At 52.0% G+C, this 23,292-nt stretch overlaps 1 protein-coding gene across 1 annotated transcript in view; it reads right to left on the bottom strand.

Moving 5' to 3' along the window:
* LOC138351063 (uncharacterized) overlaps positions 1-23,292 on the bottom strand; it is a 148,458-nt gene that overhangs the window by 18,318 nt on the left and 106,848 nt on the right. The window contains exons 8-9 of the mRNA XM_069302654.1: positions 19,348-19,445; positions 3,853-5,255 (exon numbers count right to left, since the gene is read on the bottom strand). Of these exons, the coding sequence (XP_069158755.1) occupies positions 3,853-5,255; positions 19,348-19,445 (1,501 nt within the window). The remainder of the gene's footprint in view (positions 1-3,852; positions 5,256-19,347; positions 19,446-23,292) is intronic.

Genomic DNA, 23,292 nt, shown 5'->3' with positions numbered 1-23,292 from the left:
GTACACACGGGTGTCTGCAGGCTGGTGCACACGGGTGTCTGCAGGCTGGTACACACGGGTGTCTGGAGGCTGGTACACACGGGTGTCTGCAGGCTGGTGCACACGGGTGTCTGCAGGCTGGTACACACGGGTGTCTGCAGGCTGGTGCACACGGGTGTCTGGAGGCTGGTACACACGGGTGTCTGGAGGCTGGTACACACGGGTGTCTGCAGGCTGGTGCACACGGGTGTCTGCAGGCTGGTGCACACGGGTGTCTGGAGGCTGGTACACACGGGTGTCTGGAGGCTGGTACACACGGGTGTCTGCAGGCTGGTACACACGGGTGTCTGGAGGCTGGTGTACACGGGTGTCTGCAGGCTGTACACACGGGTGTCTGCTGGCTGGTGTACACGGGTGTCTGCAGGCTGGTACACACGGGTGTCTGCAGGCTGGTACACACGGGTGTCTGCAGGCTGGTACACACGGGTGTCTGCAGGCTGGTGTACACGGGTGTCTGGAGGCTGGTACACACGGGTGTCTGCAGGCTGGTGCACACGGGTGTCTGCAGGCTGGTACACACGGGTGTCTGCAGGCTGGTACACACGAGTGTCTGCAGGCTGGTACACACGGGTGTCTGCAGGCTGGTACACACGGGTGTCTGCAGGCTGGTACACACGGGTGTCTGCAGGCTGGTACACACGGGTGTCTGCAGGCTGGTACACACGGGTGTCTGCAGGCTGGTACACACGGGTGTCTGCAGGCTGGTACACACGGGTGTCTGCAGGCTGGTGCACACGGGTGTCTGGAGGCTGGTACACACGGGTGTCTGCAGGCTGGTGTACACGGGTGTCTGCAGGCTGGTACACACGGGTGTCTGCAGGCTGGTGTACACGGGTGTCTGGAGGCTGGTACACACGGGTGTCTGCAGGCTGGTGTACACGGGTGTCTGCAGGCTGGTGTACACGGGTGTCTGCAGGCTGGTACACACGGGTGTCTGCAGGCTGGTGTACACGGGTGTCTGCAGGCTGGTGCACACGGGTGTCTGCAGGCTGGTACACACGGGTGTCTGCAGGCTGGTGTACACACAGGTGTCTGCAGGCTGGTGTACACGGGTGTCTGCAGGCTGGTGTACACGGGTGTCTGCAGGCTGGTACACACGGGTGTCTGCAGGCTGGTACACACGAGTGTCTGCAGGCTGGTACACACGGGTGTCTGCAGGCTGGTACACACGGGTGTCTGCAGGCTGGTGCACACGGGTGTCTGCAGGCTGGTACACACGGGTGTCTGCAGGCTGGTACACACGAGTGTCTGCAGGCTGGTACACACGGGTGTCTGCAGGCTGGTACACACGAGTGTCTGCAGGCTGGTACACACGGGTGTCTGCAGGCTGGTACACACGGGTGTCTGGAGGCTGGTACACACGGGTGTCTGCAGGCTGGTACACACGGGTGTCTGCAGGCTGGTGTACACGGGTGTCTGGAGGCTGGTACACACGGGTGTCTGCAGGCTGGTGTACACGGGTGTCTGCAGGCTGGTGTACACGGGTGTCTGCAGGCTGGTACACACGGGTGTCTGCAGGCTGGTGTACACGGGTGTCTGCAGGCTGGTGCACACGGGTGTCTGCAGGCTGGTACACACGGGTGTCTGCAGGCTGGTGTACACACAGGTGTCTGCAGGCTGGTGTTCACGGGTGTCTGCAGGCTGGTGTACACGGGTGTCTGCAGGCTGGTACACACGGGTGTCTGCAGGCTGGTACACACGAGTGTCTGCAGGCTGGTACACACGGGTGTCTGCAGGCTGGTACACACGGGTGTCTGCAGGCTGGTGCACACGGGTGTCTGCAGGCTGGTACACACGGGTGTCTGCAGGCTGGTACACACGGGTGTCTGCAGGCTGGTACACACGAGTGTCTGCAGGCTGGTACACACGGGTGTCTGCAGGCTGGTACACACGAGTGTCTGCAGGCTGGTACACACGGGTGTCTGCAGGCTGGTACACACGGGTGTCTGCAGGCTGGTGCACACGAGTGTCTGCAGGCTGGTACACGCGGGTGTCTGCAGGCTGGTACACACGGGTGTCTGCAGGCTGGTGCACACGAGTGTCTGCAGGCTGGTACACACGGGTGTCTGCAGGCTGGTGCACACGAGTGTCTGCAGGCTGGTACACACGGGTGTCTGCAGGCTGGTACACACGGGTGTCTGCAGGCTGGTGCACACGAGTGTCTGCAGGCTGGTACACGCGGGTGTCTGCAGGCTGGTACACACGGGTGTCTGCAGGCTGGTGCACACGAGTGTCTGCAGGCTGGTACACACGGGTGTCTGCAGGCTGGTGCACACGAGTGTCTGCAGGCTGGTACACACGGGTGTCTGCAGGCTGGTACACACGGGTGTCTGCAGGCTGGTGCACACGGGTGTCTCCAGGCTGGTGTACACGGGTGTCTGCAGGCTGGTGCACACGGGTGTCTGCAGGCTGGTACACACGAGTGTCTGCAGGCTGGTACACACGGGTGTCTGCAGGCTGGTACACACGGGTGTCTGCAGGCTGGTGCACACGGGTGTCTCCAGGCTGGTGTACACGGGTGTCTGCAGGCTGGTGCACACGAGTGTCTGCAGGCTGGTGCACACGAGTGTCTGTAGGCTGGTACACACGGGTGTCTGCAGGCTGGTGCACACGGGTGTCTGCAGGCTGGTGCACACGGGTGTCTGCAGGCTGGTGTACACGAGTGTCTGCAGGCTGTACACATAATAAACTTACTGTGCATGATACACGTGTCACTTGGTCAGTCAGATGTATCATAGTTCAGTTTGGCCAGTAATTGGATGGGGAACCTCAAGATGGCTAATGACCTTACCTATAAACAACAGTATATTAGGCCTAACTCTCCACCGCCCAAGCCAACGACTTGCGCTGGACGGTAGAGTGACAGTCTCGCTTCATGCATGTCGGCGTTCAATCCCCGATCCTCCAAGTGGTTGGGCAGTTTTCTCTCCCCCGTCCCATCCCAAATCCTCATCCTGACCCCCTTCCATGTGCTATATAGTGGTAATGGCTTGGCGCTGTTCCCTGATAGTTTCCTTCCTTCTCTACCGCCCATCTGTTACATGCAGCCATAAACTGGTCATATACTGGTAACAATAATTAAAACCTAATTGTTATATATGGTATAACTATTATATTAATTATCTAAATTATTTATATAATTCAACTTCAAATATACGAGGTCAATGATTCCACATATTACAAAGGTTAATGAATCTCTTACCAACATGCGCCGTCATATATAAAGTTCCTTGACCTTCTCGGATCACAATTTGTTTGAATATAATCACGCTCCTGACATTGTCAGGTTTTATCAGGCTTATGGGTTGACTTATGCCTCTTCATACTCCACAGGTGAGTGAATCTTTTCCCACACTCTGGACACTCGTGAGGCTTATCACCTGTATGTACCAACCTGTGTGTCTTCATATACCCCAGCCGAGTGAATCTTTTCCCACACTCTGGACACTCGTGAGGCTTATCACCTGTATGTACCAACCTGTGTGTCTTCATACTCCCCAGCTGAGTGAATCTTTTCCCACACTCTGGACACTCGTGAGGCTTATCACCTGTATGTACCAATCTGTGTGTCTTCATATACCCCATCTGAGTGAAGCTTTTCCCACACTCTGGACACTCGTGAGGCTTATCACCTGTATGTACCAATCTGTGTGTCTTCATATACCCCAGCCATCTGAATCTTTGACCACACTCTGGACACTCGTGAGGCTTATCGCCTGTATGCACCAACCTGTGTGTCTTCATATACCCCAGCCGAGTGAATCTTTTCCCACACTCAGGACACTCGTGAGGCTTCATTACACACACATTTACATCAGCTGCAGGTTCATGACTGATGTTGCTTGATACTTGAGTTATATTTACCTGAGAACCGTTGTTATTTAATGGCAGAACATCAAGGCAGTAACCTCCTTCCCTCCCTAAAGACACTATTTCCGACTTACAATCATTATCAACTGCTTCTTCAAACTTGTCTTTACAATCTTCCAAAATTAATCTATTTTCATTTGATCTTTTGAGTTGTGTGACACGTCTACTATTCAGAATATTTGTCTTGCTGTGAAAATGTTCAATTTGTTGTAAAACATTATGTGATGAATTAACGTTTATGTAACCCTTGTTAAAGAGTTTATCATTTGATGTTCCTTCTGCTGGTGTAATAATATTTAAGGTGTCAAGTTCCTGTTCACCCGTGCTCCCCTCGAGTGGTGACTGTTCACCCGTGCTCCCCTTGAGCGGTGACTGTTCACCCGTGCTCCCCTTCAGCGGTGACTGTTCACCGGTGCTCCCCTTGAGTGGTGACTGTTCACCCGTGCTCCCCTTGAGTGGCGACTGTTCACCAGTGTTCCCCTTGAGTGGCGACTGTTCACCGGTGTTCCCCTTGAGTGGCGACTGTTCACCAGTGTTCCCCTTGAGTGGCAACTGTTCACCAGTGTTCCCCTTGAGTGGCGACTGTTCACCAGTGTTCCCCTTGAGTGGCGACTGTTCACCGATGGTCCCCTTGAGTGGCGACTGTTCACCAGTGCTCCCCTTGAGTGGCGACTGTTCACCAGTGTTCCCCTTGAGTGGTGACTGTTCACCCGTGCTCCCCTTGAGTGGTGACTGCTCACCCGTGCTCCCCTTGAGTGGTGACTGTTCACCAGTGTTCCCCTTGAGTGGCGACTGTTCACCAGTGTTCCCCTTGAGTGGCGACTGTTCACCAGTGTTCCCCTTGAGTGGCGACTGTTCACCAGTGTTCCCCTTGAGTGGCGACTGTTCACCAGTGTTCCCCTTGAGGGGCGACTGTTCACCAGTGCTCCCCTTGAGTGGCGACTGTTCACCGATGGTCCCCTTGAGTGGCGACTGTTCACCAGTGCTCCCCTTGAGTGGCGACTGTTCACCGATGGTCCCCTTGAGTGGCGACTGTTCACCAGTGCTCCCCTTGAGTGGCGACTGTTCACCGATGGTCCCCTTGAGTGGCGACTGTTCACCAGTGCTCCCCTTGAGTGGCGACTGTTCACCAGTGCTCCCCTTGAGTGGCGACTGTTCACCAGTGTTCCCCTTGAGTGGCGGCAGTTCACCAGTCCTCCCCTTGAGTGGCGGCAGTTCACCAGTCCTCCCCTTGAGTGGCGACTGCTTACCAGTGCTCCTATTGAGTGGTGACTGCTCACAGGTGTTCCCTTTGAGTGGCGACTGATCAGGTGAACACAACAGGTTCAGCATTTCACAGTCATAACCTGTTGAAAGTTTTTAGTATACAAATATCATACAAGTTACTCAGCATAACCAAAGTTATTCAAATATTCACTGTTCTAATGCTCCATTCTGAAAAATTAACTGTTGCCATTCTAGCGCTGTCTTGAAAATTATACTATTTTCAAGACAAAGTGAATATTGCATTGGGCTAATTTCAGGATACTGTACCATAATAGAAGGTCACTACTGTATCGTCACAGTTCCTTAAGTACAGCAGAATGTCAACTGGTGTTCTAACAGCACCATGTAACAGTTCCATAAGTACAGGAGAATGTCAACTGGTGTTCTAACAGCACCATGTAACAGTTCCATAAGTACAGCAGAATGTCAACTGGTGTTCTAACAGTACCATGTAACAGTTCCATAAGTACAGGAGAATGTCAACTGGTGTTCTAACAGTACCATGATGGAAGTATTCAACTGTTGTTTTCACTCTCACTCCAGCCATTTCCTCAGTACCATAAACACAGGGGCCCTACACAACTACACATATAGGGGCCCTGTATAGGGGCCTATATAGGTGTTGTATAGGGGCCCTATACAACACTATACTGATCCAATGAGTGGGAATTTATTGTGCACCTGTACTCATCGTGTGAGGAGTAGCGTATTGTGATTTAACCAAAGTAAAAATGTTCTGCAAATCAAGGGTCCTAAACTGTGGAATGACCTCCATAGTGGTATTAACAATTGTACTAATTATCTCTCATCCAGTTTACAAAACAGTTAACTACCTGATTAACTTTGAGCAACCAATTTTCCCTCCCTCTTCTCCTGTCATGTCAGACTGTTCTACTGTTATTGTGAACATTACTTATTAATTTCTTCATATTTACTTAATATTTGGTGTTATTAAATACTGCTTTAGTCGTCATCTTTCATCTTCTAGTGTGAGGTTTGGTCAACATTTCTTCAGCCATGTTATTGTGGCTCCTCATCTGCATATATACTGTTGTTGCTATACCTTAAAGCATTCATGTGGTTATTATTAATCACGTGCACTCATAATCTACTTTTGATAACTGAAAAAAATCATTGTCAGGGGACAGGCAGCCAGTGAATATTTTACATTTAAATGTATTTATTTAAATCTAATATGTATGTGTTAGGCTTATATCAACGTTGCCCCCCCCCTTCCAAGGTCACATTACTGACCCTGGCCAGGATGCCACCCCCACAACACGCTAACTCCAGGGTACCTGTTGGCTGCCAGGATGCCACCCCCACAACACACTAACTCCTGGGTACCTGTTGGCTGCCAGGATGCCACCCCACAACACGCTAACTCCTGGGTACCTGTTGGCTGCCAGGATGCCACCCCCACAACACGCTAACTCCAGGGTACCTGTTGGCTGCCAGGATGCCACCCCCACAACACACTAACTCCTGGGTACCTGTTGGCTGCCAGGATGCCACCCCCACAACACGCTAACTCCAGGGTACCTGATGGCTGCCAGGATGCCACCCCCACAACACGCTAACTCCTGGGTACCTGTTGGCTGCCAGGATGCCCCACCCACAACACGCTAACTCCTGGGTACCTGTTGGCTGCCAGGATGCCACCCCCACAACACACTAACTCCTGGGTACCTGTTGGCTGCCAGGATGCCACCCCCACAACACGCTAACTCCAGGGTACCTGTTGGCTGCCAGGATGCCACCCCCACAACACACTAACTCCAGGGTACCTGTTGGCTGCCAGGATGCCACCCCCACAACACACTAACTCCTGGGTACCTGTTGGCTGCCAGGATGCCACCCCCACAACACGCTAACTCCAGGGTACCTGATGGCTGCCAGGATGCCACCCCCACAACACGCTAACTCCTGGGTACCTGTTGGCTGCCAGGATGCCCCACCCACAACACGCTAACTCCTGGGTACCTGTTGGCTGCCAGGATGCCACCCCCACAACACACTAACTCCTGGGTACCTGGTGGCTGACAGGATGCCCCACCCACAACACGCTAACTCCTGGGTACCTGTTGGCTGCCAGGATGCCCCACCCACAACACGCTAACTCCTGGGTACCTGTTGGCTGCCAGGATGCCACCCCCACAACACGCTAACTCCTGGGTACCTGTTGGCTGCCAGGATGCCACCCCCACAAGACACTAACTCCTGGGTACCTGTTGGCTGCCAGGATGCCCCACCCACAACACGCTAACTCCTGGGTACCTGTTGGCTGCCAGGATGCCACCCCCACAACACACTAACTCCTGGGTACCTGTTGGCTGCCAGGATGCCACCCCCACAACACACTAACTCCTGGGTACCTGTTGGCTGCCAGGATGCCACCCCCACAACACGCTAACTCCTGGGTACCTGTTGGCTGCCAGGATGCCACCCCCACAACACGCTAACTCCAGGGTACCTGTTGGCTGCCAGGATGCCACCCCCACAACACGCTAACTCCTGGGTACCTGGTGGCTGCCAGGATGCCCCACCCACAACACGCTAACTCCTGGGTACCTGTTGGCTGCCAGGATGCCACCCCCACAACACACTAACTCCTGGGTACCTGTTGGCTGCCAGGATGCCACCCCCACAACACACTAACTCCTGGGTACCTGTTGGCTGCCAGGATGCCACCCCCACAACACACTAACTCCTGGGTACCTGTTGGCTGCCAGGATGCCACCCCCACAACACGCTAACTCCTGGGTACCTGTTGGCTGCCAGGATGCCACCCCCACAACACGCTAACTCCAGGGTACCTGTTGGCTGCCAGGATGCCACCCCCACAACACGCTAACTCCTGGGTACCTGTTGGCTGCCAGGATGCCACCCCCACAACACACTAACTCCTGGGTACCTGTTGGCTGCCAGGATGCCACCCCCACAACACACTAACTCCTGGGTACCTGTTGGCTGCCAGGATGCCACCCCCACAACACACTAACTCCTGGGTACCTGGTGGCTGCCAGGATGCCCCACCCACAACACGCTAACTCCTGGGTACCTGTTGGCTGCCAGGATGCCACCCCCACAACACGCTAACTCCTGGGTACCTGTTGGCTGCTGGGTGAACAGGTACATAACGTGACAGGAAACACATCAACCATTTCTGTCCTTCCCGGGATTCCAACCAGGAAATCAATACTGTGTGTCGACGACGAACCCGACTGTACTACCCAACAGTAACTGTGTGCACTGTTACAACAGCCACAGTTTATAAATGTCTATTGGTTATCTAGCATTTACTGGTATTTCAAAATCTTCTCAACAATTCAATAATGTTTCCATAACTCAATTTTAAGTCTTCCCTAATTACACGTGTTCCCCTTCTCCTACTATTTCCATGGTACACATCCCTAAAAGTTGTGTATCAGTTGCGTAAAGTCTTGTACAATGTATATATATTGGCTTATTGTTTAGTTTTGTCTACCTCACCAAACATTTAACCTAATAGGTTAGGTTTAAGTTAGGCCTGAAACACAGAGTGTATTAGTGGCTTTATGTATTGTACTCATCTTGCCTCTACATCTTCCTCTGTTCATGAGTCCTGTATGTATAGTACACTACTATTATAGTACAGTACTATTATAGTACACTACTATTATAGTACAGTACTATCATAGTACACTACTATTATAGTACAGTACTATTATAGTACACTACTATTATAGTACAGTACTATTATAGTACAGTACTATTATAGTACTGTACTATTATAGTAGTGTACTATTATAGTACAGTACTTCTGAACAACTTGGAGGAGGTTGAGCCGGACAACTTGTTCAGAAGGTGAGATGTAACACACACAAGGAACAACGGGTTCAGCTCAACAAGCCACAATGTTGGACTGAGAACAGGAGATGTTTCTTCACCCACAGGTTTATAAACCCATGGAACCGCCTACCCGCCCAAGCCATACATGCCAAAACCGCTGAATTTTAAAATCCAGCTTGAAAAAATCCGACAAATGATGGGACCTTTGACAAGCCACTGGCTTCCTGTCCTCATCGAGGAAACTACAGTGTCAGCGGCTGTCAGGTAAGCTCAGGTATATATATTTGTTTTTATATATTGTGGACAGGATGATCACAGTAGCCCAGCCTCCACAGTATGATCACAGTAGCCCAGCCTCCACAGTATGATCACAGTAGCCCAGCCTCCACAGTATGATCACAGTAGCCCAGCATCCACAGGTGATCACAGTAGCCCAGCCTCCACAGTATGATCACAGTAGCCCAGCCTCCACAGTATGATCACAGTAGCCCAGCATCCACAGTATGATCACAGTAGCCCAGCCTCCACAGGATGATCACAGTAGCCCAGCCTCCACAGGATGATCACAGTAGCCCAGCCTCCACAGGATGATCACAGTAGCCCAGCCTCCACAGGATGATCACAGTAGCCCAGCATCCACAGGTGATCACAGTAGCCCAGCATCCACAGGTGATCACAGTAGCCCAGCCTCCACAGGATGATCACAGTAGCCCAGCCTTCGCAGGATGATCACAGTACCCCAGCCTCCACAGGTGATCACAGTAGCCCAGCATCCACAGGATGATCACAGTACCCCAGCCTCCACAGTATGATCACAGTACCCCAGCCTCCACAGGTGATCACAGTAGCCCAGCATCCACAGGATGATCACAGTAGCCCAGCCTCCACAGGATGATCACAGTACCCCAGCCTCCACAGGTGATCACAGTAGCCCAGCCTCCACAGGATGATCACAGTAGCCCAGCCTCCACAGGATGATCACAGTAGCCCAGCCTCCACAGGATGATCACAGTAGCCCAGCCTCCACAGGATGATCACAGTAGCCCAGCCTCCACAGGATGATCACAGTAGCCCAGCCTCCACAGGATGATCACAGTAGCCCAGCCTCCACAGGATGATCACAGTAGCCCAGCATCCACAGGATGATCACTGTAGCCCAGCATCCACAGGATGATCACAGTACCCCAGCATCAACAGGATGATCACAGTAGCCCAGCCTCCACAGGATGAGCACAGTAGCCCAGCCTCCACAGGTGATCACAGTTGCCCAGCCTCCACAGGTGATCACAGTAGCCCAGCCTCCACAGGTGATCACAGTAGCCCAGCCTCCACAGGTGATCACAGTAGCCCAGCCTCCACAGGTGATCACAGTAGCCCAGCCTCCACAGGATGATCACAGTAGCCCAGCATCCACAGGTGATCACAGTAGCCCAGCCTCCACAGGATGTTCACAGTAGCCCAGCATCCACAGTATGATCACAGTAGCCCAGCATCCACAGGATGATCACAGTAGCCCAGCATCCACAGGTGATCACAGTAGCCCAGCCTCCACAGGTGATCACAGTAGCCCAGCCTCCACAGGATGATCACAGTAGCCCAGCATCCACAGTATGATCACAGTAGCCCAGCATCCACAGGATGATCACAGTAGCCCAGCCTCCACAGGTGATCACAGTAGCCCAGCATCCACAGGTGATCACAGTAGCCCAGCATCCACAGGTGATCACAGTAGCCCAGCATCCACAGGTGATCACAGTAGCCCAGCATCCACAGGTGATCACAGTAGCCCAGCATCCACAGGTGATCACAGTAGCCCAGCATCCACAGGTGATCACAGTAGCCCAGCCTCCACAGGTGATCACAGTAGCCCAGCCTCCACAGGTGATCACAGTAGCCCAGCCTCCACAGGATGATCACAGTAGCCCAGCCTCCACAGGTGATCACAGTAGCCCAGCCTCCACAGGTGATCACAGTAGCCCAGCCTCCACAGGATGATCACAGTAGCCCAGCATCCACAGGATGATCACAGTAGCCCAGCATCCACAGGATGATCACAGTACCCCAGCATCAACAGGATGATCACAGTAGCCCAGCATCCACAGGATGATCACAGTACCCCAGCATCAACAGGATGATCACAGTAGCCCAGCATCCACAGGATGATCACAGTACCCCAGCATCAACAGGATGATCACAGTAGCCCAGCATCCACAGGATGATCACAGTACCCCAGCATCAACAGGATGATCACAGTGCACAAACTACCCACCATCCACAGGATGATCACAGTACACAAACTACCCACCGTCCACAGGATGATCACAGTGGTCAAACTACCCACCGTCCACAGGATGATCACAGTGGTCAAACTACCCACCGTCCACAGGATGATCACAGTACACAAACTACCCACCGTCCACAGGATGATCACAGTGGTCAAACTACCCACCGTCCACAGGATGATCACAGTACACAAACTACCCACCGTCCACAGGATGATCACAGTACACAAACTACCCACCGTCCACAGGATGATCACAGTACACAAACTACCCACCGTCCACAGGATGATCACAGTGGTCAAACTACCCACCGTCCACAGGATGATCACAGTACACAAACTACCCACCGTCCAGAGGATGATCACAGTACACAAACTACCCACCGTCCACAGGATGATCACAGTACACAAACTACCCACCGTCCACAGGATGATCACAGTGGTCAAACTACCCACCGTCCACAGGATGATCACAGTGGTCAAACTACCCACCGTCCACAGGATGATCACAGTGGTCAAACTACCCACCGTCCACAGGATGATCACAGTGGTCAAACTACCCACCGTCCACAGGATGATCACAGTACACAAACTACCCACCATCCACAGGATGATCACAGTACACAAACTACCCACCATCCACAGGATGATCACAGTACACAAACTACCCACCGTCCACAGGATGATCACAGTACACAAACTACCCACCATCCACAGGATGATCACAGTACACAAACTACCCACCGTCCACAGGATGATCACAGTACACAAACTACCCACCATCCACAGGATGATCACAGTACACAAACTACCCACCGTCCACAGGATGATCACAGTGGTCAAACTACCCACCGTCCACAGGATGATCACAGTACACAAACTACCCACCGTCCACAGGATGATCACAGTACACAAACTACCCACCGTCCACAGGATGATCACAGTACACAAACTACCCACCGTCCACAGGATGATCACAGTACACAAACTACCCACCGTCCACAGGATGATCACAGTACACAAACTACCCACCGTCCACAGGATGATCACAGTACACAAACTACCCACCATCCACAGGATGATCACAGTACACAAACTACCCAACATCCACAGGATGATCACAGTGGTCAAACTACCCACCGTCCACAGGATGATCACAGTGCACAAACTACCCACTGTCCACAGGATGATCACAGTACACAAACTACCCACCGTCCACAGGATGATCACAGTGGTCAAACTACCCACCGTCCACGGGATGATCACAGTGGTCAAACTACCCACCGTCCACAGGATGATCACAGTACACAAACTACCCACCGTCCACAGGATGATCACAGTACACAAACTACCCACCGTCCACAGGATGATCACAGTACACAAACTACCCACCATCCACAGGATGATCACAGTACACAAACTACCCAACATCCACAGGATAATCACAGTGGTCAAACTACCCACCGTCCACAGGATGATCACAGTACACAAACTACCCACTATCCACAGGATGATCACAGTACACAAACTACCCACCGTCCACAGGATGATCACAGTGGTCAAACTACCCAGCGTCCGCAGGATGATCACAGTACACAAACTACCCACCATCCACAGGATGATCACAGTACACAAACTACCCACCGTCCACAGGATGATCACAGTACACAAACTACCCACCGTCCACAGGATGATCACAGTACACAAACTACCCACCGTCCACAGGATGATCACAGTACACAAACTACCCACCGTCCACAGGATGATCACAGTACACAAACTACCCACCGTCCACAGGATGATCACAGTGGCCAAACTACCCACCGTCCACAAGATGATCACAGTACACAAACTACCCACCATCCACAGGATGATCACAGTGGTCAAACTACCCACCGTCCACAGGATGATCACAGTACACAAACTACCCACTATCCACAGGATGATCACAGTACACAAACTACCCACCGTCCACAGGATGATCACAGTAGTCAAACTACCCACCGTCCACAGGATGATCACAGTACACAAACTACCCACTGACCACAGGATGATCACAGTACACAAACTACCCACCGTCCACAGGATGATCACAGTACACAAACTACCCACCGTCCACAGGATGATCACAGTACACAAACTACCCACCGTCCACAGGATGATCACAGTACACAAACTACCCACCGTCCACAGGATGATCACAGTACACAAACTACCCACCGTCCAGAGGATGATCACAGTACACAAACTACCCACCGTCCAGAGGATGATCACAGTACACAAACTACCCACCGTCCAGAGGATGATCACAGTACACAAACTACCCACCGTCCACAGGATGATCACAGTACACAAACTACCCACCGTCCACAGGATGATCACAGTACACAAACTACCCACCGTCCACAGGATGATCACAGTACACAAACTACCCACCGTCCACAGGATGATCACAGTACACAAACTACCCACCGTCCACAGGATGATCACAGTACACAAACTACCCACCATCCACAGGATGATCACAGTACACAAACTACCCAACATCCACAGGATAATCACAGTGGTCAAACTACCCACCGTCCACAGGATGATCACAGTACACAAACTACCCACCGTCCACAGGATGATCACAGTGGTCAAACTACCCACCGTCCACAGGATGATCACAGTGGTCAAACTACCCACCGTCCACAGGATGATCACAGTGGTCAAACTACCCACCGTCCGCAGGATGATCACAGTACACAAACTACCCACCATCCACAGGATGATCACAGTACACAAACTACCCACCGTCCACAGGATGATCACAGTACACAAACTACCCACCGTCCACAGGATGATCACAGTACACAAACTACCCACTGTCCACAGGATGATCACAGTACACAAACTACCCACCGTCCACAGGATGATCACAGTACACAAACTACCCACCGTCCACAGGATGATCACAGTACACAAACTACCCACCGTCCACAGGATGATCACAGTACACAAACTACCCACCGTCCACAGGATGATCACAGTACACAAACTACCCCACCGTCCACAGGATGATCACAGTACACAAACTAACCACCGTCCACAGGATGATCACAGTACACAAACTACCCACCGTCCACAGGATGATCACAGTACACAAACTATCCACCGTCCACAGGATGATCACAGTACACAAACTACCCACCGTCCACAGGATGATCACAGTACACAAACTACCCCACCGTCCACAGGATGATCACAGTACACAAACTAACCACCGTCCACAGGATGATCACAGTACACAAACTAACCCTTGACTCCATTGTCTTTGCTAGATTTATCTGTCCCGTATTTCACTTAACCTGATTCTGATCCTATTTTGAATACTGTATTCTTCTTTAACTTTGTTTTTCCCCTTGTTCTCTGTTTTTCTCTATTCTTGACAATATGTATTCTTCAGTGGAATATTCGTGGTTTTTATGTCAACTTCCATAAACTCCAACTTGTGATCGAGCAGTTTCCACCACTTTGTGTGTCTCCAGGAGCCGGTGCTTGGTGTGTGTCTCCAGGAGCCGGTGCTTGGTGTGTGTCTCCAGGAGCCGGTGCTTGGTGTGTGTCTCCAGGAGCCGATACTTCGTGCGTGTCTCCAGGAGCCGATACTTGGTGCGTGTCTCCAGGAGCCGGTGCTTGGTGCGTGTCTCCAGGAGCCGGTGCTTGGTGTGTGTCTCCAGGAGCCGATACTTGGTGCGTGTCTCCAGGAGCCGGTGCTTGGTGCGTGTCTCCAGGAGCCGGTGCTTGGTGTGTGTCTCCAGGAGCCGGTGCTTGGTGCGTGTCTCCAGGAGCCGGTGCTTGGTGCGTGTCTCCAGGAGCCGGTGCTTGGTGCGTGTCTCCAGGAGCCGGTGCTTGGTGTGTGTCTCCAGGAGCCGGTGCTTGGTGTGTGTCTCCAGGAGCCGGTGCTTGGTGTGTGTCTCCAGGAGCCGGTGCTTGGTGCGTGTCTCCAGGAGCCGGTGCTTGGTGTGTGTCTCCAGGAGCCGGTGCTTGGTGTGTGTCTCCAGGAGCCGGTGCTTGGTGCGTGTCTCCAGGAGCCGGTGCTTGGTGTGTGTCTCCAGGAGCCTGTGCTTGGTGTGTGTCTCCAGGAGCCGGTGCTTGGTGTGTGTCTCCAGGAGCCGGTGCTTGGTGTGTGTCTCCAGGAGCCGGTGCTTGGTGCGTGTCTCCAGGAGCCGGTGCTTAGTGCGTGTCTCCAGGAGCCTGTGCTTGGTGTGTGTCTCCAGGAGCCGGTGCTTGGTGTGTGTCTCCAGGAGCCGGTGCTTGGTGCGTGTCTCCAGGAGCCGGTGCTTAGTGCGTGTCTCCAGGAGCCTGTGCTTGGTGTGTGTCTCCAGGAGCCGGTGCTTGGTGCGTGTCTCCAGGAGCCTGTGCTTGGTGTGTGTCTCCAGGAGCCGGTGCTTGGTGTGTGTCTCCAGGAGCCGGTGCTTGGTGTGTGTCTCCAGGAGCCGGTGCTTGGTGCGTGTCTCCAGGAGCCTGTGCTTGGTGTGTGTCTCCAGGAGCCGCTTGGTGTGTGTCTCCAGGAGCCGGTGCTTGGTGCGTGTCTCCAGGAGCCTGTGCTTGGTGCGTGTTTCCAGGAGCCTGTGCTTGGTGTGTGTCTCCAGGAGCCGGTGCTTGGTGCGTGTCTCCAGGAGCCGATACTTGGTGCGTGTCTCCAGGAGCCTGTGCTTGGTGTGTGTCTCCAGGAGCCGGTGCTTGGTGTGTGTCTCCAGGAGCCGGTGCTTGGTGCGTGTCTCCAGGAGCCGGTGCTTAGTGCGTGTCTCCAGGAGCCTGTGCTTGGTGTGTGTCTCCAGGAGCCGGTGCTTGGTGCGTGTCTCCAGGAGCCGGTGCTTGGTGCGTGTCTCCAGGAGCCTGTGCTTGGTGTGTGTCTCCAGGAGCCGGTGCTTGGTGTGTGTCTCCAGGAGCCGATACTTGGTGCGTGTCTCCAGGAGCCTGTGCTTGGTGCGTGTCTCCAGGAGCCGGTGCTTGGTGTGTGTCTCCAGGAGCCGGTGCGTGTCTCCAGGAGCCGGTGCTTGGTGCGTGTCTCCAGGAGCCGGTGCTTGGTGTGTGTCTCCAGGAGCCGGTGCTTGGTGTGTGTCTCCAGGAGCCTGTGCTTGGTGTGTGTCTCCAGGAGCCTGTGCTTGGTGTGTGTCTCCAGGAGCCGGTGCTTGGTGTGTGTCTCCAGGAGCCGGTGCTTGGTGTGTGTCTCCAGGAGCCGATACTTGGTGCGTGTCTCCAGGAGCCGGTGCTTGGTGTGTGTCTCCAGGAGCCTGTGCTTGGTGTGTGTCTCCAGGAGCCGGTGCTTGGTGTGTGTCTCCAGGAGCCGGTGCTTGGTGCGTGTCTCCAGGAGCCGGTGCTTGGTGCGTGTCTCCAGGAGCCTGTGCTTGGTGCGTGTCTCCAGGAGCCGGTGCTTGGTGCGTTTCTGCAGGAGCCTGTGCTTGGTGCGTGTCTCCAGGAGCCGGTGCTTGGTGCGTGTCTCCAGGAGCCGGTGCTTGGTGCGTGTCTCCAGGAGCCGGTGCTTGGTGTGTGTCTCCAGGAGCCGGTGCTTGGTGCGTGTCTCCAGGAGCCTGTGCTTGGTGCGTGTCTCCAGGAGCCGATACTTGGTGCGTGTCTCCAGGAGCCGGTGCTTGGTGCGTGTCTCCAGGAGCCGGTGCTTGGTGTGTGTCTCCAGGAGCCGGTGCTTGGTGTGTGTCTCCAGGAGCCGGTGCTTGGTGTGTGTCTCCAGGAGCCGGTGCTTGGTGCGTGTCTCCAGGAGCCGGTGCTTGGTGTGTGTCTCCAGGAGCCTGTGCTTGGTGCGTGTCTCCAGGAGCCGGTGCTTGGTGCGTGTCTCCAGGAGCCGGTGCTTGGTGTGTGTCTCCAGGAGCCGGTGCGTGTCTCCAGGAGCCGGTGCGTGTCTCCAGGAGCCGGTGCTTGGTGTGTGTCTCCAGGAGCCGGTGCTTGGTGTGTGTCTCCAGGAGCCGGTGCTTGGTGTGTGTCTCCAGGAGCCGGTGCTTGGTGCGTGTCTCCAGGAGCCGGTGCTTGGTGCGTGTCTCCAGGAGCCGGTGCTTGGTGTGTGTCTCCAGGAGCCGGTGCTTGGTGTGTGTCTCCAGGAGCCGGTGCTTGGTGTGTGTCTCCAGGAGCCTGTGCTTGGTGTGTGTCTCCAGGAGCCGGTGCTTGGTGTGTGTCTCCAGGAGCCGGTGCTTGGTGTGTGTCTCCAGGAGCCGGTGCTTGGTGTGTGTCTCCAGGAGCCGGTGCGTGTCTCCAGGAGCCGGTGCTTGGTGCGTGTCTCCAGGAGCCGGTGCTTGGTGCGTGTCTCCAGGAGCCGGTGCTTGGTGCGTGTCTCCAGGAGCCGGTGCTTGGTGCTCGTCCTGGTCACTTCCCAGGGTATTCTTATCTTTTATCCCCTCTGGCTATGGTATACAGTCCATTCCATTTATCTCCTCCCCAATGTCCCACTTTCTCTTCCTGATCTTAAGGACCTCCTGGACTCCTTGCCTAAGCCGGTGCTGCTGTTGGGTGACTTCAAATGTCGACATACCCTCTGGGGTGATGCTCTAACAAACACCCGGGGCCGCCTTCTTGAACTGTTTGTCCCTCTCTTCTTCTCTGTCTCTTCTGAATTTTGGTGAGGCCGCCCATGTTGACTCCCGCACTCGCACCCTCTCCTTTGAGAGGGTGCGAGTGCGCGATTTCAAAATTCAATATTGGCTTTTTCTTATGTGTTTCTTATTCTAATCTGTTTCATCTTACAGATTTAAGACAGTGGAGCTTTGCTGGGTTTCCAGCCATATTGGTGTTAAATAAGCATTCGGATGCTGCCGTGAAGGAGGCTATCCGCACTTGTCCCATTTCCCCACAAAGGTGTTCCTTATTTTGACTTTTACCCAGTTATTCATTCCTCAATCCGTGCCCCTTTGACAGGTTCACTGGTCCTCTGTTACTGGTAACAAGCTGTATGCTCTTAAGGGTAGCATGTTCTCTTGGCCTTCCTCCTACTCCCGTAACCAGCAGTAGGAAACGGCTCTGGCGAGGTTACTTATTATCCATACACGTTCAACTCACAGGCACTTAATGGAGCACCGCCCTGCTCCTTATTGTCCAAACTGCATTGTCCTTCTGACAGTTGTGCATATCCTTGTTGAATGTCCTGGCTTCCAGAATGTGGGTGTGTCATGCTTTCTGACTGTCCCTCGCAGTCACCTGTCCCTCAATAGCATCCTTGGTGAATCAGATACCTTTGTTATTGTTCACCTTATGCGCTTTTGTTCTTGTATTGGCATCCTTGGTGATATTTACCACGTTTTGAATATCCGCACATTTAGCGGTGCTACATAGCCTTCCCGGCTTGGAGCCTTCTTTAGATAATTACTTACTTGAAGAAAATACTTTAAATGAGGTTGGATTCCCAAGGGGTTACAGAATTTGGAGACGTGACAGGAAAACTAGGAAGAGGGCGGGAGTGGCCGTGCTGGTGAAAGAACACCTCAAGGTAAGAGAGTTAATAACCAAAACCCCTCGAGAAGTTGACATAATGGCAGTGCAGGTTTAGAATCAGGATGATAAACTGATAATCGTAATGTTTACAGCCCAGTAGCCAGCAACACATAGACAAAGGAGGAACTACATGAGATACAAGAGGACCTCATAATGGTCATGAGAGAGATTATAGTAAAAGCAGATAAACATAAATCACGACTTTTGGTACTGGGGGACTTCAACTCAAAAGCAATAGACTGGGAGGTCTACGAAGAAAGAACAAAGGACATTTGGACAGGCAAATTTGTAAACCTCATTCTGGAGACATTCGTGTATCATCACGCTAAGTACACCACAAGAATGAGGGAAGGGAATGTTCCGTCTATACTGGCTGTAATATTCACCAGGTACCTAACTCCCAGGTACCTATTTACTGCTAGGTAAATAGAGACATAAGGTGAAAGGAAACGTGCCAAACCATTTGCCCTGCTCTGCGATCGTACCTGGGATCTTCAACTAAGCCGAGAACTTCATTGCCACTGAGAAATATTAATATTTAAGAAATATTGAAATATATAAAGCACCATAAAGCTTACCTTTAAGTGTGTCACCTGAACACCACTGGAAAACTTCTCTGGACAAACCCAGTTCCGAGGCATATTCGTCTCCATACCACACCATTAGCTCTGCACCTCTATAACAATTGACACATACATTACATTCTGGAGGTAATAGGTTGGTTGAGGTTTGTAGGACAATCAAGTGAAGTTTGGTTGTAAGAAATGTTTGGTGCCATCCCACTGAGAGTCAAATGGCAGTGTTTGGATTATGTCTCAAACATCGGCATGATTAATGAGTTGTATCAGATGCTTTAGCACTGAGAAACTGAGAATGACTAGAGATGTTGTGATAAATGACCACTGTTGTGATGAGACACAACTGTCACTCTCAATGTTTGAGTCCTGGATACAGATCATTATTCACAGCTGACAAAGTAAACAGAAAAATTAAACACAGCAGCATCGTTTGGCTCCCACGGGGGTCACATGACATGCAAGGTGTCCAAACTGTATTATTGCAAATAAATTAATGAATAAGTACAGTAATGATGAATAAAATACTGGGATACTTTCTATTCCCCCCCCCCCCCCCCCTCCACTGTGTCTCCTTGTCGTGGTGAGGGGCTCACGCTCACCTCTCTGGGACCGGTGAGGGTTGTCTCCGCCCCCTTTCCTGCCCCTCTTTGGGAGTTGTACGTGCGAATGAACACAAGCTTAGGGTCCTTGTGAGTCACTGGACCGCCCGCTGGAGGGATCGCCCGTGAGTGGCTGCTCTAAGTGGATGTCTGGGTGTCCAGGCTGGGGCAATAGGGAGAATGAGGTCTTTGAACCAGTAGGAGAATGGACGAAGGAGTAGGACTCCCCTGTTAAAAAGGGGAGCACCACTGGAACGATGCACACCTTCCTGCACTGGCACACGCTCGACCTCCCTGTATGCCCTGGTAGGTGGTTTTCCTTGGTTCTAGGCCCCAGACCTTTCTAAAATACACGACATGGATATTGATATGATCTCTATTACCCAGGCTCCTGGGATGGGCGACCAGGACCCTGAGTCGGACTGTGATGGAAGACCGGGTTCTGTAGCCCCCGCTATATTGGGCCCAGACCAGACTACTCCCCCCCCCCCCCCCACTCCCCTCCCTCCTCTGTGGTAGGTTCGAGTCCCAAGCCTCCATTGGTGACCACCTCGTCCCATGGCACAGCTCCGTCTCTACCATGTCTTATTTAGTCCCGCTATGTGGGACCAAATGCTAAATACTTTGATCTTAACCATCTGGATTCTACACTTCCTGACAATTTCTCTCTTCATAAACACCTTGCTTATTCGGTGGATGCCTCTGTTACTTTTAACCCCACCCATATCAGTACACATGTTGTCGCTGCTTGTTCTCAGGATGCAGCTACCTGCTTAGCAGCATTGTCCAGTATTTCGGGAGACCCTGTTCGGGTCTCCCAAAAACGCTCGTTTAAATGCCAGTGTTGGCACTGTTCTCCTCCCGCACCATGTTGCAACTGGTGTTAGGGACCTAAAAGACTGCCATGAGGATATTAAACATATCCTCGAAGCCCAAGGCCATCCTGTCCTCCAGGTGGACACGTTCACTCGACCTCCTCATGGTCGGCGCCGTCAGCCCCTTCGAGTTGTGAAACTCACCTTTGATAGTAGGACCCTTCCGCCCTGTGTCATTCTTGCTGGTGCCAGATGCTCCGTTCAGGAGTACATTCCGTCTCCTAGACTTTGTAATAAGTGCTGGAAGTTCGGGCATGGTGTCCTCAAATGCACAAGTACTGTGCGTTTCTATGCCCCATGTGTGGGGACCAAGTCCCGTCCCGTTTTGGTAGTCGGGCCCCCCAGTCCCAGCTATAGAGGTTTCTTTAGCCCCCGCTTCCCTCTAGGTTGCTGCCTTTGCTGAGGTGTGCTCCCCGGTTTCTCCCCCCCCCCCTCCTGCTAGTCCTTCACAGCTCCTCTCGGTTGTCTCCTCCTCCTCCGGACCCTGTCCGTCCACTTAAAATCTGTCCTCTCATTCCCTTAACTCCATTCTTACTAGGGTTACCTATGCTCTCTAACCCTGATTTCACTGATCCTGATTCTGAGATTCTTTAATATGCTTCATTCTTTGCCTTTGTTTCTTCATTGTTCTCTATTGCTGTCCTCTCTCCTTTTGACAATGTCTATTCTTCATTGGAATATTCGTGGCTTTAATGCCAATTTTCATGAACTCCAACTTCTGATTACACAGTTTTCACCGCTTTGTCACTTTCACCTGGTCACTTTCGAGGTTATTCCTTTCTCTCCGTCCCCGCCCCCCAGCTCTTGCTGGGGCCCATAACTCTACTACTCTCTTGATTCGTACTGATGTTCCCTTCGTCCCCCTACTTTTTCATTTACCTATCCAATGTTCTGCAGCCCGTGTCTTTGTGAGTAAATGCTATACGGTCTGTTCCATTTATGTCCCCAACAAGTGTCCTAATTTCCCTTCCTGATCTTAAGCACCTACTGGACTCCTTGCCGGAGCCGTTGCTCCTGTTGGGTGACTTCAACTGTCGACATACCCTCTGGGGTGATGTTTTGACAAATACCCGAGGCCGCATTCTCGAACCGTTCGTCCTCTCTTCTTCCTTGTCTCTTTTGAATTCTGGTGAACCCATTTGTCATGTTCACAGAAAATGGTACCATCCGTTTTCTATGTGTGGCGGAGCAGACGCCAGAGAGAAGGTAAACAGAGCGTACAGGACGCCCGCCAAGCTTGGTAGCTACTAGTCATGTAATTGTTTATATACGTATTAAAGTCAGTAACTAAGCAATGACTTTATATCAACCCTACAACCAAGACTTCCTCAGTAACACACAAACACCACATTGGCGACAAGGATGAACTGGGAACGCAGGTATTTTGTTCAACTTCAAACAAGGAAGGAGCATGCTGTCTCGCCCAGAGGAGGAAGGAGAAGTCGTGCTGTGAGCACCATACCCAATGCTGTGTGCTAACCAATGCTTTGTGCTAAACGATGCTATGTGCTAACCAATGCTATGTGCTAACCAATGCTATGTGCTACCCCAAGCATGTGCTGACTCAAGCTGTGTAAGAGTAATCTGCGTGCCGACGCCGTGTACGAAACAACGCTTTGATGTGTACAAAATCTGATGTTTTGGTTACGAAATGACGCTTCTGTACACAAGGGCTAGGTAAGAAGTCAGTTGCTGCTATATTGTGCACTGTTGTGAACTTTTGCATTAAAATGCTTGTGTGCTTTGCAAAATTAAAGTAATTACAGTGAATTCTTGACTAACATATACAGTGCAGTAAGTGTTTAATATTCTGAGGAACATTTAAGTGATAAGTTTACTTTTATTCAGTAAAAAAGTAAAAATGGCAAATATACCTCAGTTTCCTGCATTTGATCCTGACTGTGACCAGACAAACCTGTCAGAGGTGGGTCAAATGGCTTAAAAGGTTTGAAAATTTGTTGATAGTTTCTGACATCAAAAGTGCTGAAAGAAAGGTGCCTTTCTACTTCATTATGCAGGTGATAGTTTTTGACATCTTTGACACACTGAAAGACACTGGTGGTGCCAAAGATTATGACATTGCCAAAGCCAAACTAACAGAGCATTTCAAACCAAGGCAAAATACTGCAATGGAAATTATGCATTTCAGGAGAGCCAGACAACTCTCTAATGAAACTGTTGATCAATACCACACACGTCTGCAGGGTTTAGCAGCCCATTGTGAGTTTACTGATATTGACAAAGAAATCAAACAGCAAATAATTGAAACATGCACATCTACACGTCTTCGTCGAAGAGCTCTAGAACTTGTTGATGATGAAAGTTCTCTTACCAAGATACTGGATATGGCTCGTCGAATGGAAGATGCTGCACGTGATGCTCGTGTCATGGAGTGCAGTGCCAACAACGGTTCTGCCACTGTTCCTAACAGTGATGAGGTATGTAAGGTTCAGGGAGGACATCGTAATCAA

This window comes from Procambarus clarkii, chromosome 5, assembly GCF_040958095.1.
Source record: "Procambarus clarkii isolate CNS0578487 chromosome 5, FALCON_Pclarkii_2.0, whole genome shotgun sequence".
NCBI classification, from domain to species: Eukaryota; Metazoa; Arthropoda; class Malacostraca; order Decapoda; family Cambaridae; genus Procambarus; species Procambarus clarkii.
Note: the sequence above shows the minus strand (reverse complement) of the source record. Positions and strands in the feature narration are given on the sequence as shown.